The 19402-nt window shown below is 37.1% G+C and overlaps 1 protein-coding gene across 6 annotated transcripts in view; it reads left to right on the forward strand.

Annotated features, from left to right (window-relative positions):
• The window catches only part of OSBPL6 (oxysterol binding protein like 6), a 97091-nt gene that overhangs the window by 48849 nt on the left and 28840 nt on the right, over window positions 1-19402 (forward strand). For all 6 annotated transcript variants that reach the window (XM_061454439.1, XM_061454470.1, XM_061454450.1 and 3 more), the window contains exons 3-9: window positions 10333-10428; window positions 13571-13693; window positions 16578-16631; window positions 17343-17456; window positions 17576-17740; window positions 18254-18386; window positions 18864-18967. In XM_061454439.1, coding sequence (XP_061310423.1) covers window positions 10333-10428; window positions 13571-13693; window positions 16578-16631; window positions 17343-17456; window positions 17576-17740; window positions 18254-18386; window positions 18864-18967 — 789 coding nt within the window. The remainder of the gene's footprint in view (window positions 1-10332; window positions 10429-13570; window positions 13694-16577; window positions 16632-17342; window positions 17457-17575; window positions 17741-18253; window positions 18387-18863; window positions 18968-19402) is intronic.

Consider the following 19402-nt stretch of genomic DNA (forward strand, 5'->3'; position numbering starts at 1 on the left):
TGGAGCCAGCAATCACCAAAAAAATGGGTTCAGAGTTTTGGGGGGGGGGGGGGGGCTTTAAGCGTTTCAGACGAGATGAAAACCTAGTCATATGCTGTTGCACAACAAAAAAGAGGAAGACTAACTCTGTTTTTAGAAAGTACAGCTGAATATGATAAAATCATATGTTGTGTATTCAGCTCGATGGGTGCAAGTTCTTTATAAATATTCCATATTTTATTTATTGACCAAGTATGCAAGTCATACTGCAGACTGTAGTACATTATATGTTCTCTGCAGTGCATGGGTAGTAATATTGTGCTGAGAAGGCAGAAAGAAGTAGATACATTATAGGGTTAACACTGTGCAGTTTGCTAAATTGGGGCCTGACCCCAGGGTGTTAAACAGAGAGAGTGATGCAGAAGGAGAGTAACAATAATGAAACTGTGAACAAAGGAGAGATTTTGATTTTTCTGATCACCATCTATCCAAAGGCTAGCTGATACATGATGTGAAGTAGATTTAGTAATGTCTGCTATTTTAAATGCAAAGATTTATCTTCTAATGTCTCAATTTCCTTTTTAGTCCTTATGGGGGAGAGATGATCAGCTATTACCTCTTTGCCTCTCTGTTGGATTGCTGTTTCAACAAAGCCTGGGTTTGTTTTGCACCCAGCAAACACAAAAGGAGAAAAGCTTTTAGTCCTATTTCATATAGCCTTGTGTGGTCACCTTTCTCCAAGGAAGCTTTCATATTTCAAATGACTGTTGCCTTTCTGCCATACATAAAGTGTGAAAGATAGGGGCTTTGAAGGAAAGAAAGAGGCAGCAATCATCTGCTTTTCATATTTCAATGTGGTGAGGTTTGTTTGGTTTGTTTGTTGTTTTTTTTTTTCTGTAAGAGCAGTATTGCCTAATAGCAGAAGTGTGTACTCAAGGGATGAAGAAGGTGCTGTTTGCACTGAAGATGCTTGCCTGGCCTTGAAATTCAGGAACAGAGAATGATTCCAAAATCAAGGCTCTGGTCTTGTTAAGAGGTCTGTGCTGGAAAATGCGTAGTTAGCTTTTTATAACCACCATATTTTAATTGTCAAAGTAGTCTCCTGAAAGCAGTATTTTCCAAGGTGGGTATCACTATTTTGTAGATATAAAGGCTTTTATGGTGATGGAAGGATTGAATCATTTGTCTAGAGCAGCCTTAACCAAATCTTAGCTTATAGAGTAACTTGAAGACTATAAAAAGGTACTGCAGTAGGTGAATCTGGGGGTGAAATGTAAGGTACTTGAAAAAAAGGACTAATAATCATTATTTGGATATAGGGATGCAATAGAAATCTAGGTCTCACAGTGCTATACACTGTATTAAGCACATAATAAAAGGCAGTTGCTGGCATAAAGTGCTAATTAGGTGAAACAGACTGAGACCAGAAAAAGAGAGGTGACTTGTCTGTTTTCTCTTTCATCAAATACTGATAAAGCATAATGAGAAGGGATATACATAATTGGGAAATATCATGGGTTCTATATTAATTCTAGAGTTTCATGCTTCCAGCTAACATTAAAAAGAGTAAAAGCAGAATTATGAAGGCTTTTCTTAGCTAAGAAAACCACCATCAAGTTTTTCCCAGGAGATAGTGATCTGCGAATTTTTCCTAGATGTACTGCAGGGACCATCAGCTTCTGTGAAGCAGAGTTCACATGGGCAATCTGCATGCCGCAGCAAGTGGGTGGTGCAGGAGGAAGAAGGAAGAAGTGTCAGAAGTGGAGTGCTCAGCTGAGCAGTGTAGAAAGCAAAAGGTGCTTGTTTTAGAGAGTGGGACTCTTGTTCAGGAAATGAGTAGGTGAAAGAAATGAGGAGAGAGAACTGGTTGGGCCTAGGTCTTTGTGAGGTTGTAGACACAAAACTAAGAAGCAAGGAGTAGTTTGCAGGGAGAACAACAACTGGTTGAGAAATTAAGAAGAGAGTAAGAACAAGGAAAGCAAGGGGAGAGGGTTGTTTGGTTTGTTTTTTTGTTTATATTTTGTTTTGTTTGTTTGTTTGTTTTTTTATGGTCAGCCCCCCCCCCCCCCCCCAATGTGACTAATCTGTTATTTTAACTGCTTAGTGTTTAAGAAGATCTTTTTGTGTGGTTATTCTAAGCAATAGCAGAGTCACTTTTTCTGTCCCATATAAAAGTATTCCAGTATTAGAGGGTGAAGCTACTAAATGCAAAATGCTGGGGCTTAAAATGAGACCTGCTGTTGCTATTGCTTTAGCTTGTATTGCTGCTAAACCTTTCCTGGCAGCTCAGTGGGAAGTCGCAGAGCAGTGGTAATGATAAGAATCATGGCAGGAGCAGCTGTGATGGCAGCAGCTGTGGGATTTCAGCCACTAGTGCTTTTCCTTTGGTAAGCTAGGTTGGCAGGGTAAGGTCCATCATATACACAGATCTATCTTATCTTGCCTGCTGGAAATTAAAGTCCTTTGGAAGAGTCTCTTTTCATTGTCCTAGTTCATTTAGCATTTTTGATACTTTTTCTGGGAGACTGAGAATGATTGGATGTGTGAGAGTTTGTGAAAGGATAGGAGGGATTGTTCATGTTCATGTAGTGTATATTTTTTGGTTTTAATATGTTGAGATACCTTATAATTCAACTTTCTCTTATTTTATGATGAGCTACAATCAGTGACACAATATCAAGGATGGTTTTGTGGCTTCATTATAGATTTTATCTTCATAAACAATGACAATAATAATCAGGTAGAATTTTTAGTGTCCAGTGTGTCTCAGATATTGTGCCTTTACAAGATTGCAACACAATATAATGTTAATATATCCCATGTAGAAGAGAAGTCTGAGTGCATTTATATCGCTTCTTTATTCTTAAATTGAATAGGAGCCTACATGCTCACTCACTGCTGTCAGCCTGATGTGACATTAGGAAAAAGTTCTTGGTGGTTTGAAAATTTCACTTGTTCCTGTCTCTCTGTGACTTTAAAAGCTGGCAAGGATGAACAGTTGCGTAGTAGGTATTGTTCGGACCTGAGAACATGGAGCATCTTTCCACTGTAGCAAAACATAGACTTTTAAGAGCACTTTTACTTCTCAGTAGTTTGTGAGAATTCAAACTTCAAAATGAAGTCAAACTTCAAACTGAAGATGCTACTAAATGCCAAGTACTGTTATTATAGTGATGTAATTCTCTTTTGCTCTCTTTCCTAATTAACTCTCTTTACATAATACAGTTGAAGCAGCATTAGAGCAGGAAGTGTTAAATAAGTACTTCAAAAGCAGCAACTCGTTGGAGCAAGCAAATATTCTGAGGGAGCCAAAGAAGTGGCAAAATTGTTAACAAAAGCATGCAATTATTTTTCACTTTGGTTAGCTGCTGCTACTTTACAACAAATTTTTTTCTGAGTCTTTTAATAAAGTTTGAAAATGTTCCTTAGGTTCAGGAGGTAGTAGGTCTCACTTAGGTATCTGAAAAAATTTCGGAAACAATGTAATTTATGAAGCCATGGAACACTTACGTGAATGTTACATTAAGCTGAATGCCACTGCACTTGTCTTAAATCATAAATCTCAGGTCTGCTAGACTCCTTTTTCATCACTCATATGGATAACAGTGAATATCTACATGTGACACAATCAGACCTTCAGAAGAAGGTAGGCTTTCAAAGTGAAGCTCTCTGTGCTACAGATTTGTCTGGGGACTGGGTAGGAGGACCCTGTGTAAGTGAGACTTGGAGGGAGCTGGTGCAGATTGACCCCAGGGGTGAGGCAGCCCCCCCACGTCCCAAGCAGCCAAGCTGATGAGTGCATTTAAATATGAGACGTTCCTGCTCCAGCACTGGGAATCCTAGGGGGCAGGGCTACTGGCATACATTGGCAGCAACACATGCACAGGAGCCCAGTTCAGACTGGATGCATCGGGCTCGTTGTCTGTATATTGTGAAGCCAGCCTGCAGGCACGCAGCAGATGTCCCTCACCTTGTGCCTGTATTTCTGCCTAGAATTTTCATGGTGGATACATGCCAACCAGAAGAACTACATCTGTGTGCATGTGCACTGGATGTGCTCTCTCCAGTTACTAGATATTTGGATCACGAATGCCCCTCCCTTCATAATATCTGTAGTGGTTCAGAGATAAGATCTCCCAGAGTACAAGAACAGAGATTAATAGAGGGAGATACTGCCTCTTTCTAAGAAAGACTTTGCTTTAAAGCACTTGAAGGAATAAAATGGGCTGGAGCAGTCAAGAAGAGACAGATAGCCTGGTCTATGAGGCAAGCCAGCACAATGCCTGAAAGACCTGTGAGGAAAAAAATGGCTTGCAAGAGACTTGGTTCGGTTCTTGTCAGTGATAGTGTGCATGCCAAGCTATCCCACAGAGTCATGTGTACATGTTCTCTGAGCTTCATAAACATTGCTGATTTATCTCTAGGAGTGCTTTACACATTGCATGGAGTTCAAATATGTGCAATGAGAAGAGATTTATTTTTTTATGTTGTGTCAGTTTGAGTAGAAATAGCCTTTGTAGCTATCTCCTATTACAAACCTCAGGAAATTACTCACATAAAACCTTAATTACCTATGCAAATTATGACAGATAATTTAAAGTGGTGTTTTCAGAGCATGGCCCCTCTTACATTCCTCGTCTCAATTTTTTTTTCCCTCTATCATGCATGGACATCCATTCCTATGTAAGCATGTCTCACTTTCCTTGGGAATATAAACTAAAAGGTCAGCTTGTGTGCATGTTTAAAAAAATGAATATTCATACAATTCAAGTGTCCACAAACATTGGTTGATACTATCTTAACATGAACTCATTTTCTAACTGCAACTGATCCAAAATGGGGTCAGTGAGGAATGTGTATGCACACATGAGTTCAGAGGGAAGGGGTGCAGCTTTTCTGAAGTGCCATTTAGGATTTCTGGAAGCAAATGGGGGAGAAGAAAGAAAAGCACGATTTTATTTTCATTTCCTCAGTGAAAGGACAATAGTGAAAAAAAGAGGGAGGGTGATGGCAGGTGTGATGTGAGGGCTTCTGTTTTCAAGACACTTATGCATGATTGGGATTATCCACATTCAGGACATACAAATGTATTGGGCAGAATACATGTGTGCATTAGTAACATCCAAACTTCTGCTCCCCCACCCCCTCAGTAGAATAAAATTTAATGTAAAAGAAAAAATGCTGATCAAAAATTTTTCAAACTTCTTTTATCCTAGCTCCTGTATTTCTGTGCTTCATATGTTAAAGTTTAAAGGATATTGAGAAAGTCTAAGTAGGTAACTTACAAAAGGATGTAAAGAAAGGGCTTTTTTCTTTTGAATGTCCCCACTTTTATAGGTGAGTGTCCAGCTTTCTGGCCTATGATTTGTGTTAAGTCAGACTCCCTTGCAGTCATTCATGAAAGTGAAGACTGCATATATTTCTGAGGAAGGCCATTCAAAATTTCTAGAATAATCTGAAGTTGAAAGGAGAAGATCGTTATTAAAGACTTAGGCCGTGACTTGGTAGTTGTTCCAAACCATTGCTCCAGGAAAAAGAAGATTGCTCCAGGAAAAAGAAGATTGCTGTTACAAGACAGCTGTTTTCTTCTTTATCAATTTATGCTAATACTTCCCTCCAAGCTCTTCATAGGAGCAAGAGCTTATTTCTCTTCAGAGTTTGTCAAAAAAACCCAATCTTGAAATGCAAAGGCTTCTTTGCTTCCTGAGTCTAAAGCATTGATGTGAAATGCTACGTGCAATACAAAGCTGACATAGAGCTAACAGAGCCTTGACATTTCTATAACACAGGAAGTGTTTATTTTGCGTGTCCCCGGAATGAAGTAGAGTCATATATACCTGTCTGTTATTAATATGCTACAGAGGGGCTGCTTAGATACACTTGCCTTTCAGTAAAAAGGTTACAAAGAGATGATGTTAATCTTAAGCACATTTCTGTACAAGATGAGTATGTGCTACAAGAATAAAAATAATCTTACGTGTGCTATTCATAATATATGGTTGAGTTCCTTTGTTGGTTGATAGCTGAGATTGTTGAAAACAGCTATAGAGCAGTGTCAGTAGGAGATAACTGAGGGTGAGAATAGGACCATGGTTGCTTTATGCAAATTAAAACCAAAAAGTGCTAGAAGAAAAAAAAGGAGAAATACACTGATGGAGACATGGCTGTTTTGCTTTGTACTCACCTTTCTATCACGATACTCAAAATTCTGTCTTTATTCCAACATTGACAGAAGGAAAACCAGAGCTGACTGAGGAGCAGCCTAATATAAAAGCAAGTTTCAAGGTTATTCCCTTTGCAAATAATATTTCATATTAACTCAGCATATATCACAGCTTTGTTTAAGAAGTGGTAAAACCTGGTATGTCTGCAGTCAAATCTGTGTCTAACTTATTACTGCTGCTATATTTCAGATAACTGGAGAATACTATGTTTTTAGTTGAGAGGAAGTAATTAAGCATTGCACTTCATACTAAATGGAATTCTAGTAACAGCACAGGTCTGTGAAAGGGTACCTAGGACGTAAAAAGAATGCCAGTGAATAGCAGATAATAAAAGATGCACCAGTTTGTCCTTTGGACTGACACCCCCCCAAAAAAAAAAACAACAACAACAAACAACAACAAACCAAACCACAAAAAACCCAGAGCGAAATGCTCCATTTTGAATTACAGTGTATGTCTAGGCCCTATAGTTATGGGTGTTGAAGACTGCGGAAATGCTGTGAACAAACAAAATGACCCACCAAATCTTTTTCATTAATTGTTAGCCGCACGTTGTGCATGTTTCTGGGCTAGAGCCTGTGTCCTATGTGAGTGATAAATTCCTCACCATTTTGTCATTTTCTTGGACATAAATAAATTATAAATTACAAATTAGAGAGAACTCATTGCTTTAAATATAACTCATTCTATTAAGCAATTAAGCAGCAAAGCAGAAAGGGAAGGCATGAGTGCCAGACTTGTCCTTCACTGGATTTCTTATCTCTTCTTGCCCAATATCTCTTTTTTTTTCCTTACCTTCCCTTTGAAAGCAGTTGAATGTCTCTTCTTTTAGTGGGAAATCAGATTCAGTTAAGAAAAGTTAGGGTCTTCAGCCTCTGGCCTGATGGAGAGCAGATACTCCATGCGTTAGTAGTTGTTACGGTGGATGAGGTGAATGGGTCATTGAAGTCATCACTGAGAAACAAAGTTGGCAAGGTATGTAGAAAGATACCATAACATATGTTTTCTATTCTTGACCTCTAGAGAAGATAAGAGTATGAAACATCATAATATTATTATTCTCTCCGTCAGCATCCTTTTCCCTCACATGTCTTTGGGAAACAACTTGAACAAAATGCAGGGCAGAAGCAGCATTTGTGTTCCTTGTGTGTAGGCTTGTTAGGGGCATTTTTGGAGCAAATGTGTGCTCAACATACACAATGTATGTTGTGAATAATCTCAAAGCTGAAGGAATGATTGTAATTAGGAGTAAGATTTAGCAATGGATTTACAGAGCAATTTCAGTTAAACTTGTAATCTTACTGAATTAATGTCCAAGAGCACACAGAATCTGATGGGGCTGGTGTTTTTCTCCAGGACAAGCGAGCTATAACTGACAGGTGATCCTATGTGACATTAGAGAAGTCTGGAATGGAGCAATGCAGAGGTTGGTTTGTCTGCTTGTATTCTTGGGATAAGAGGAGTGAGAGTACCAGTTAATTGATAGGCCTAGATTAGTGGATTGCTCATTTTTCTGTTCATTTATAAACAAAACTCAGAAGCTGTATTGATCTGCCTCTTTCTTCCTTTTCTTCTCATTAGCTTCTTTTTAACTGCTTCTTTTACCAACACTAGTTTTCCTTGTTAAAACAAAACAAAATCCCTCAATAATAACTTCAAGATCTAAATAATTTTTGTTCCTGTGATGCTAACTAAACTCCTGCATAATTAAAAATAGCTGCTTCTCAAAATGTCTAATAATTGTGTGATTTCTAGCTATAATTTTGTAGAAAAATAACATGCATTAATGGAAAACATTTTGCATCAGTTAATGTCTTTTTATACTATGCTAGAGATCTCACAAATTTAAGACCTTTTTTTTGTCAGTGCAGTAGTGGTCAGAAAAGAATTGAAAAGCAGACATTTGCAGACAACACTTCCTGAAGGAGCAATTTTATTTTAAAAGTGTTCATTTTCTTATTTCCAAACAAATAATTGAGTAAGCCAGCATTCATTGAAGTGCTGTTAGCTAATAATGTGTTTCTCAACTGAAGTGGAGCTGAGGGCTGATTAAAAAAAAAAAACAAACCCAAAAAAGCACAAAACCCCACTGTGTTAAAACCATGCGATTGAAAATGTCACTGGAAATCTGGCAAGCTAAGGGCTGTTGGGTTACTCCACTCTAAATATTGTAAAAAATGAAATTGCAGTTATGTAACAACAAACTGCACCGGCTGCTACATATGGGACCTTCAGAACATGTGTGTTGGGCATTGCTCCATCTCAAGATGGAGGGATTCCTGCCTGCCAGACAAAACTGGCAAGAAAGTTGGGAATCGCCCTGATTATGCTAATGAAGCAGCATTTCAATCTTCCTTGAAGGATCAGATTTAGGCTTTCTTGTATATTGTTTAAACGTGATACTGTGTACATAAATAGCATGTCATCTATTCAGTGAGAAAACCTTATCTTAGTTCATTATTAGTGAGCTCAGTTGAAGCAAGCATATAAAATTATTTGACATGTACTATAGGAACTTGTGTTACATAAATACAAATGTTTTTCTCAGGTAACTATTTATAGACATTGGGCTAAGTTATAAGACTGGTCTTTCTTTGATAAAACAGAAGATTTCAAAGCACAGATGACAAAGCTTTTCTGGTTGGCCCTGAGGACTGTGGCAGGTAATACTGCTGCTTTTCTACATCCGTCACTGTAAAATTAAATTAAAACTGAAAATAAATACTGATTATTGTTGCATAGTGTCAAGGATGCTTATTAATCTCCACCGACAACAAAGAAATACCCCTGTTTTTCTGATCTCATTCACAGTTGCAAACTGAGAAAGAACGATGAAGGCCTCTGTGTTGTTCTGCAGCAAGATGTGGTCTGTGTTATATACACATTTATATGAATAGCTGTGTTTATTTTCATTGTTTTGTTTATGATCCTTCTGTACTTAGTTATCTGTATAAACAACAATATTTACTCTGCTGTTAGCATGTATTTTTCTATTCCCATATTGTTTCTGCTGTCACTCGTACCTGTGTAATCTCTTTTGCAACGAATGTAAAGAAGCTATATTGTGAACAAAATTTAATTGTTGTTTTCAATTGCGAAATGTTACCCTTCTCAGGGGATAATTTCAATTGCAAGTTTGACATTGTGCTAAATGTTCCGGAAATGAAATAGTTTTATTTCATGCTAAAGAGATACTAATAATATGTTGTAGTAGAATTCTTACCAAATAGTAATATGAAATGTAGCAAAATTTCACCAGAGAGCAAAATGCAGATCCAAGCAGGCAAAATGTGGTTATTTTCTCCTGTAGCAAGAAATGCTTCTTCTTTTGCAAAATATGCGTGAAACATTTCTGGAAATGGGGAGACATTTTTAGGTATCTTTCAAGAATAGCATTTTTTTTCAGAACTAGTTGTGACATCATGTATTTCACTTTTGTACCATGCGCTGAAGATATAAAATTTTATGGTTTTGTCATATGTAAACCCAGCTATGCTGGTTTGAGATTACTGTGTTCCATGAATGCTTCCTAGCAAGCCCATCAGCTGAGACCCTGTAACTGATACTGTGAACAACTTTCATCTATTAAAACACACTCATGTAATGAGTTACTTCATCTCAGTTGAGAAGCCAGAAACAAAATTCTAAGGTGTGATAATGAATATGTTAGAGGTAGTAATATCATATGTACAGTGGTTTGCTTCAGAAGTACTGACTGCACGGTATGTGTATTCAGTGTCTGCTATCTTAGCAGAAAATGTAACAGGTCTGGCTATGAGCACTTTGATTGTAAAAACTGCATTACCTTTCTTTCCTTTTTTTTTTTTTGTTTTTTAGTTCTCAGTCATTTCTGGGCTGAACAAAGTAATTAGTTTAAAAATCAGTAATAAGAAAAGAAAGAGAGGAAGGTCTGAGCAGTTTGTTGCCTCAGAAGACAAACTGTGCAGTTATGTTGTGGATGGCTAGTGCTTGGTATGTTTTGAGCCATGATGCTGATATTTTATATAAGGAGTGTAATAATTGGTCATTAATTAATACGTATTTTGAAAGGTAATGCTGAATGATAAGTTATCATCTTTAATTACCCCATGTCATTTATTTAAGTATTTATCTATCTATTTATTTATAGAGCATTCATATTTTGGAGCGGAAAGCTTCTTCAGGAAGCACAGACCCTTCTTTAAGCAAGCAGTTCCTTGAAAGTGACCCTATCTCTCTATCCAAGGTAAGCAAATAAATGGGTAGTAGTTTAGGTGGTGAGTTTTCCTCTGTACTTTGACTAACAGCTTTTTTGTATGGTTAAGTATATTGTGAGCCTGTCCTGCAGCTTCCTGTTCCCCAGCTGAAGTGTCAGAGGTGTCAGCAATCTTTAGTAGATATTAAATTAACAAAATTAAGGATTTTGATGGTGGTGATGGTCTAGGGCTTTTTGCCCATGGCTGGCCCCCAGGGACAAGTTACAGTTTCAGAGTATGGGGCTAATAGGGACTTTGAGAAATGATCCAGTCTAATCCTCTTATTAAGGTAGACCAAACCATACCCAAGCCCCAAAGTGCTGCTAAGCAATAATGATACTAATTTTAAAAATATGTCTTAATGACATTCCTTTTAGGTAGTTTCTTAAAGTTTGAAATTTAAAATCTCTTGCTGAGACTTCTTTCCTGAGGAAGGGAAACAGAACTGTAGGGGTAAACCCAAGAATTCCTGAAAGTTGCAGCCTTGTGTATGGTGCTTTGCAGTCAGTTTCTTCCAGGATGAATTTGTCAGTTTTTAGAATAACTGATTCTAAATAAGTCTAATATCATATAAAGAAGGCTTCATTTTAAGATACTTCTTATGAAAGATTGTTGCTGAAAAGGCAAGGATGCTGTGATGGAAAATTTGATGGAAAAGAAAAATCTGAAATTAAATGTCTGTAGTCTCTGAAACAGAACTGGTAAACAAATTCAGAAGGAAACATTCTGTTCCTACCAGGGAAAATGAAATGGTTTGTTCTGTTTTATTTGGAAAAGAAATACTTTGCAGTCAAAAAGACGAGGTTCAGAAACCTGTTGGTAGGGGCTCCCTTACTCCCAAAAGCTGGGTTATATGCAGATCCATGTTGTGCTTAGGTTCCCCTGGCCCCTCTGCTTTGCACAGAGCTGTTTCTCATGTAAGACGTAGGGAATCGCAGAAGCCCTAAATTACTGATATTGTACTTGAGAATCAGCATTGGATGAGGACTCCTCAACCATACCACTTTCACTCTGTTTTTCTCCCATTTCTGGCTGTTCTTGCATAATGTCTTTTGTATTGGGCATATCTCATCACAGTAAACCTGTGGGATGAGGCAGAGTCAGGTATTGTTAGGGTGCTTTAAAGAACAGCTTGTAGCACTGGTGCAGCAGGAGACAGGTATCCACATTGCACTGAATAATTGCTCATTTTGTCCCTCTGTATCTGTCCTTTTGTTTAAATGAATAGCTATGTGAGACTGTGATTTCTAGTTGAGAAGTAATCAATACCGGTGTTATCTCGTAGATAAAAGACTTATGCCTGCAGCTGATCTTCTAAAGGAGAAATCAATATGCTGAAGAATCAGTTGGCAGAGTTGCAGAGAGAGATTCTCTGCTCACCCCAGGGGACTCATAGTTTAATTTGCACCCCTCAAGTGTCAAGTGCTTCTTTGTAGGGAAAAAATAATACATATATGCTTCCTTCTATAGTAGTTGAAATAGAACATCCAAGCAAAACATGTTTTTTTTTGAGCATGGCATTTAAAGGCACTGTGACAGTTCCAGTTTATAGTATGCAGGGAAAGTGAAACTAAATAAATATTTCTATTAAAATCGACTGCAGTATGTATTATTTGGGATAGGGCTTTTCACCCTTCTCAAAATAACAAAATTGTAGGGCTGTGTAACTGAAGGGGTTATGAAAGACTGACAGTTTTGAACAGCCTTTTAAAAGGCTTTGAACAGTTCTGCGGGAAATGTAGGAGACAATTTTTTTGTTCCCTTTAAATGTTTGATTCTGTATGAACTTCCTTTCGTGGTAACATTTCATAGCATTGCTGGTAACATTTCATAGCATCGCTGGGAGTTGTGACAGACCATCTAGAAAATGCAAGTTTACAATTTGGTAGGATACAATTAGTAAAATAGAGTCTTAGAGAGCAGGCAGTAGGATATTTTTAAGTTGGTACAGAATTTTTTTAATTACAATAGTAGCAAAAGGATATAAATAAGGGCATGACCTTTTCTCTTTAAAAATACTGTTCTTTAGCTGTTCACTATGGTATAAGTCTAGTTTGAGTTGTACAAGTCATCATACATAAGAAGTGGCATGTACAAGAAGTATGCTTTAATTGGCTCCCTGAAAGGCATACAGCTGGATGTGTCTGAAATGATACAGTTCCTATTCTTTTCTCTAGAGAGAAAATTAGTTAGCTTTCCTGTAAATTTCTCTTAATACAGTGAAATGAATCTAGGGGGGACAAAAAAAAATCCTTCTGCAGATTTCTAAATGGGCAATTAGCCTGTGAAGCTTTGTCATGAAATGCTTTTGAAGACAAGACCTGGCTACATTCAAAACGAACAACAAATCAACCTCTTCTGCTTGTTTTTCTGTTTTTAAGGGAAAAATAGAGTATCCAGAATCAATGTAGCTTGTACTTTAAAGATTAGAAAATTTACAATTTGATATGATCAGGGAATAGCACAAAGCACACTGTTGATATGTATCTATATATTTAACAGTATGCTTTCGTCTTCATTCTATTTCCTGATCGCATCTTTTTGTAAGAGAAGAAATACTCTGACTAAAGGTACATTTTTAATATTTAGATTTTGCCCATACTCCACTTGCAAATCTGTTCCATCTCTTTCGTTCTTACAGTGCAGTACTAATTTGTGGGCTGCCTTCTAGGTAGACTTAACAGCTGGTCAGAGCCACCCTCACTTTCACACTGTTACCTCCAGTAGTAGGTCTGATCTTTCTTATATTTAGCTTAGCCACAATTTGGTCCTGTTTTCATGTATTTGGATGTATTTATTTAATTGCGATGCAGTCCTTGTTGTAAACACATATTCAGACCCACACTCAGATTGCTGTTCAGTTACAGTGTAAGACCTTTTTAAAAGCTTCAACTTCTTAGTTACCTGGTAAGGGTTAAACTTCCAAAAATGTTGTATTAAGTAACCTAAATGAAATACAGCTGGACATAATACAGTGGCCATGTATTTTGATATCTACATAGGCTGATTTCAAAGTCTAGCCCTCCTTTACTCTTTGTCTTGCTCTGGAGAACTTGTGCTAAATGTGAATGCAATTTTTCATCTCTGTGTGCACAGCTAATTAACCAATATGTCTTCATATTTTTTCACCAGGAACCTGACAGCTGGGAAATCATTGAGGGTCTGAAAATAGGTCAGACCAATGTCCAGAAGCCAGACAAACATGAAGGTTTCATGCTGAAAAAGAGAAAATGGCCTCTAAAAGGTTGGCACAAGGTAAATGTCTCATAGAAAAGTCAAAAGCTTATTACCTTATTTTATGAGTTGGGATCTTTTGTCTAGAGGAAATTAGCATGTCAAATAAATGCCCAGGGTTTTGGTGTGTGACCTTTTCTTCAAACTGTGTAAAGAATTAGTTTGCTTATGGCTTCCGAATTGGAGTGCCTGCTGCCTAGTGCTATATTCAAAATCCAGACAGAAGTTGTAAATAATGCAGAAGATGCCTTGTGATTTGAGAGGCTTAATCAATATCCATTTTGTTCTTTCCAATGCTTTATAACAAAATGTAGCTGCGTACTGTAAGATTGCATTGAGTTTACATTAAAGTACACAGGACTTCATGATAGGAGAGCTAAGGGGCTTTTGCATGGACCCAAGTTGTTCATATGGGAGACATTCATTCCTCTTTAGGCATAATGACTGGGAAGGTTTGCTCAGCTTTCTCCCTGAAGTTTGTTTGTCTTCTTGATGGCAGTCTTCTCTGTGTGCATGCGGTGGGATTATGCAGTTTGCCATTAGATGTCGCAATTTAAAAAAACAAAACGAAACACCCAGAAACTCAAACCCAAATTTCCTGTTTATGTTTACTTAATTTGGAGACATTTCCCCATGCATAAGTTGACCTCTTGTTAGCCCTAAACGTAGTGTTATTAAACCCCTTTGACTATTTTATGCCATAATAATTACATTTTCCCTCCTTTTTTTTTACTTATCAACAAGATGTGCGGTATTGGCGCTCACCCATCTTTTTGTAGCTGAGGGTAATCGGAGCAGGAAAATCTCCTAGCACAGAATGCATTTTACTGCAAAGGATAGTGGAACCATTTGTTTTACATGTTGTTTTTTTTTCCTGGGAAAGCATTAACTTCGTTTTTTTGCTAAACACAGTAGGATTTACTCAGGTCCATACAGTCCAGACTCATATGAATTACACTTCTAATTTCTCTGTGAATGTAATGCTAATTTACGCATATGCCTGCCACCATTTTTGTGCATGCTTGCCTACCTACCTACCTTAGATTTTTTTTTTTTGTTTTCCTTCGTTTAACTAAAGTTTATAGTTTCAGCAACCAAACATACCCAGTAGTTGAATTTAGCTTGTGGGGATTAAAAGACATCAAACTGACATACCTGGAACACTGAAAAAACAGAAAAGGAGAGCCTCTTAAAAAAAAACCCAACTAACCAACCAAACACCCCCCCAACAACAAAAAAAAAATGCTCCAAATGCACCAAATGCACCAAAATGCTCCAAAACAAAACAAAAATATCCCCACAAAACCAAACTCATAAACACATGCACCAAAACCCCTCCAAACAAACAAAACCCTAACAAACCATCCCCACCCCTAAACCCCCCCAAACAATTGATCATATGTATAATAATATATGGAATAACCTGCTGCTTCCATGCCTTTAGAATGCATTATGTTCGTAACATCATGGAATGGTTTGGGTTGGACGGGACCTTAAAGATGATCTAGTTCCACCTCCCCTACTGTGGGCAGGGATACCTACCAGTAGACCATCCAACCTGGCCTTGAACATTTCCAGGGATGGAGCAGCAACAGCTTCCCTGGTCAACTTGTTGCAGTGTCACACTACCCTGTTGATATGTTGTTTCTTGGATAAGTGTCTTTTTTGGTAAGGAACTTTATAGGAGAGCAAGGAGTGTCCAGTTTTAATAGTTCTATGAAGGAGATCGTTACTGATGATCTGTTTTTCATGCAGGCTTTTCAGTTAACCAGTGTAAATAATTTTTAATGTGATTAAGAGCTTCATAGTTTGGCATCCTGCTCTACTCTGCTTCACATTTCACCTAAGGATCTATGGAAGAAGATTGGTTAATAAGATTTTTTAATTATTATTATTTTTAAATTGCTGCCTCAGTATCCTGCAGCTTCCTTAACAATACTTCATGCTGTGAGGCCAATGAGGAGTTCCAGAGACAGTAATTGTAGCATGTGTTGTGTTAGGGTTCTGCTAGCAAAGCCATAGTATTCTTTGTCTATCGAACATTGTGTGTTATATTCTGGCAGTTCTGTATGTGCTTTAGCAGCATAGCTTTGAAACAAAATGTGAGGAAAGGTCATTTTGTGTGTGTGTGTGTAACTTAAGAGAAGCAGAGCAATATAAAATGATTATCATGTCATTATGAAGTCCATTCATAACCATACCTACTTAAAAAAAAACAAAACCTGAACCAAAATCCCTCCCATTGTTTTGACATCTTACTCAAGAAGCTCCAGGAAAGCACTGTTTTCTTGCCCTGCATGAGATATTGGTACCATCTGTTGTGCGACTGACATAATTTCCAGAACCATCTTCAGGAGATATTTTCCCATCTAACTGCTGACCCTGGTCATAGTGTTGGTTGAACAAGTTCACATTATCAAAGCATTTTCCTTCCTTCCACGTCAGACAGCTTAGAGAATATAGGATAATGACTTGCTGTGTTCTAGATCTTAGCATAGGTTAGTGCTTTAGGTTAAACTGTAAAAAAATGAATCAGTTTCTATTAATTAGCCTATAGTGTTTTTCTTAAGGGTTTTATTGAATTGGCTGGAAAACAGGAAAAAAATACCCTTCATTATCAAGGTTTGTTAAGTTAAACCTAGAACATAATGTTGTAAAAAGAGAATCTAGTTTTTCTTGCTTAGAAGATAATTGTTGTCAAAAAAAGCAAGAAAATTATTCAATAATATTTATCTTCCCTTTCCCTTTCCCAGTCCTCCTGTATTTATCCTCCCTTTCCAACCCCAAAACATTCCTTAATTGCTACAGAGTAATATTTCTATTTTGCAGATGAATTTTTGTACACAGTTTATATTGCATCTGCTCATTAAGAAATAATTTGAGTGGTTTTTTTTTTTTCTTTCAGAGGTTTTTTGTCCTGGATAATGGAATGTTGAAATATTCAAAGTCACCAATTGATGTAAGTAGAATTGAGGACCATTTTTACATTTGTACTGGAATTCTGCATGCCTGAGTGATTAAATCTCATACTCACTCTAGGCATATTTATGACAGGACACTCATGAAAGTTGTTGATGGATTCAAAGAGATCTGTATATGGAAAGCATGTAAGGTTTTGATTGTGTTCTGTCCTCAAGAATTCTACCATTTCTTACTTATATGAAAATAATACTAATTTACTTAGTTTATTTAATGAAAGTTCTTGTGAGATCAGCCTGATAATTCATTTTTCTTTTTCAATTTTTATGTCAGTCAGAGCTGATTATTATGATATATGGATAAGGCAGAGAATTGCTTGCAGTGTACTCAAAAGATATGAAAGGATAACATTAAATTAGTTAAATTGGATACTGATATCAAATGGTAGCAGCAGGGAGCTGAGTACTGTCTAATTTTCTCTGCTTCTCACCTACCTGTAGCCATGTACTGGTGTGAACCGACACACTTTAACTTTGGAATTGGCTCTGCACTGAGCACTTCTTGTGAGGTACTTTGTCTATAAATACAGTAAGTGGTTAGTTACTCTGACTACAGGTTTTATTTTTTAATATGGCTTTACCTTAAAATGTTCCTAAAACGGGACAACATTTCAGCAGCAGATATTTTTCTGTTAAATATAGTGAAGAAGTGCATAATACTACCAATTTCTTACATTGCTTTTTGGTTTTAGATACAGAAAGGCAAAGTCCATGGGAGCATTGATGTTGGTTTATCAGTTATGTCTATAAAGAAGAAGGCTCGTAGAATAGATCTTGACACAGAAGAACACATCTATCATCTGAAGGTAAAAAGTGGTGAAAATACTTACTGTCTTTGCATGCACTGTGGAAAAAAATAAAGCTGGAAAGTATGTATAGAAAAGTAGTATTTTGAATGCTTTCTTAATAGTGATTCTATTTCCAGGTGAAGTCACAGGATTCGTTTGATGCATGGGTTTCAAAATTACGCCACCACCGGTTGTACCGTCAGAATGAGATTGTGAGATCTCCAAGAGATGCTAGCTTTCATATATTCCCTTCAGCTTCTACAACAGAGTCATCACCGGCTGCTAATGTGTCAGATGGAAAGGTATATAATGCTCTTTTGTTGAAAGCTCATGCCTACTGACCTTGCTCATGGACAATTTAAGGGGGCTCTGCTTGTAATGCCAATAGTGAGGAGTTTCTGCTGTGGGAACCAATGGCCAGTGAAAATCTGTGTGGGCAGCTGAAAAAATGATATGGTTTAGCCTTCATTAATGGGCTGCATGATCTTGCAAAGAATTTGCCATCCTAACAACAGTTGCACTTGCCTTTGTCTATCAGGGATAAATTTGCTTCTTTACTGTTTGATAATGTTCTTCATCTTAAACAACAGCTTTTCTAGCTGGTGGTTAGCAAACACGGTTTGCTTATGAAGTTCTTGGTTTGGTTCTCCAGCATGCTGTTCAGAAAAATTTGCATCTTGAGGAATGATATAGTCCCATCACAGATGTTGCTGAAATCATAATGCATATTTTGTTTTCTTATTCTGAAGTAGGTGGTCATAACACTGACTGAACAATATAGCAACAGTAAATTTAAGCATTTTATTATGCCTTAGGTGCAGCAAAATAGCCTCCCCTGGCAGTCTCCTATACCTTGCAGTAACAGCCTTCCTGCTACCTGCACTACTGGTCAGAGTAAAGTAGCGGCCTGGTTGCAGGATTCTGAAGAGATGGACAGATGTGCAGAAGGTTAGTCTTTATCTTTTCATCCCTTGTTCTTTCAGCAAAACTTACTGTTGATATAAAATAAGAAACAGTGAGTAAAAAGTGGTTAAATGGCATCTTTACATGCACATGAAATAGCTTTTCAGGTAATTATGGCAATTATTTCAGGTAATTCAGATAGTTGTGGTGGGAACTTCCCTCTTTGCAAGTTTTAGGATATTGCTTTTAAAATTTATCTTAATCTGTATTATCTTAATGGATATCATTGTTAAAATATGATCAGCTTTTCAGGTCCACCCTTGTTGCTGATTCCCATAAAAATAACAAGTGCTCAACATTTCTTGTAAATAATAAATAAAACTTTTACTTAGATGCCTTACTACTAGGGATTTGGATGTTTAAGTTTTGTAATGAAATAAGGTGCCAATGATGGACATTATGACAAAACATAAAAAAGTGCAACTGAAGCACCTAATTTATTTTTGTATTATACCTATTTAGATCTTGCTCATTGTCAATCAAACCTTGTGGAACTCAGTAAACTTCTTCAAAATTTAGAAATATTACAGAGAACTCAGTCAGCACCTAATTTCACAGATATGCAGGTAAGTATGCTTGAACATAAATCATCACACTGAAACATTTGTTCTTTATGTTAAAGAAAACTTAAACATGTTGTATGTTAATTCAGAAAGATTTTCCAAAATTCTAGTAACTCCTGGATGAAAGGTTTACCTTACATTTGTACCTTAATCATGTATAACAATGTTTCATGTGTAAACAAAAAATTACAACTTAACTGAGTTAAATAGGAAGAATCAAATTATTAAGTCATCTGCAGAGCAAAGCTAAGAACTGTTAACAATAGAAGTACATGTATACACTGAAATGATATTTAAGGAATTTTTATTGTGCTGAGTAAGATATTTTAAGTTTTTAAGGAGTGGAGACCCAAAGACTCTCAGTTGCATGGTCTAGAAAATAGTACAAAGGTCCCAAGGTTTGCAGCATTCAAGTTCAGGGTGAGTTTTCCTCTTGGC

This window comes from Pezoporus flaviventris, unplaced genomic scaffold (genome assembly GCF_033815535.1).
Source record: "Pezoporus flaviventris isolate CSIRO_AGI_PZ_B2104156 unplaced genomic scaffold, CSIRO_AGI_Pfla_v1 ptg000001l, whole genome shotgun sequence".
NCBI classification, from domain to species: domain Eukaryota; kingdom Metazoa; phylum Chordata; class Aves; order Psittaciformes; family Psittacidae; genus Pezoporus; species Pezoporus flaviventris.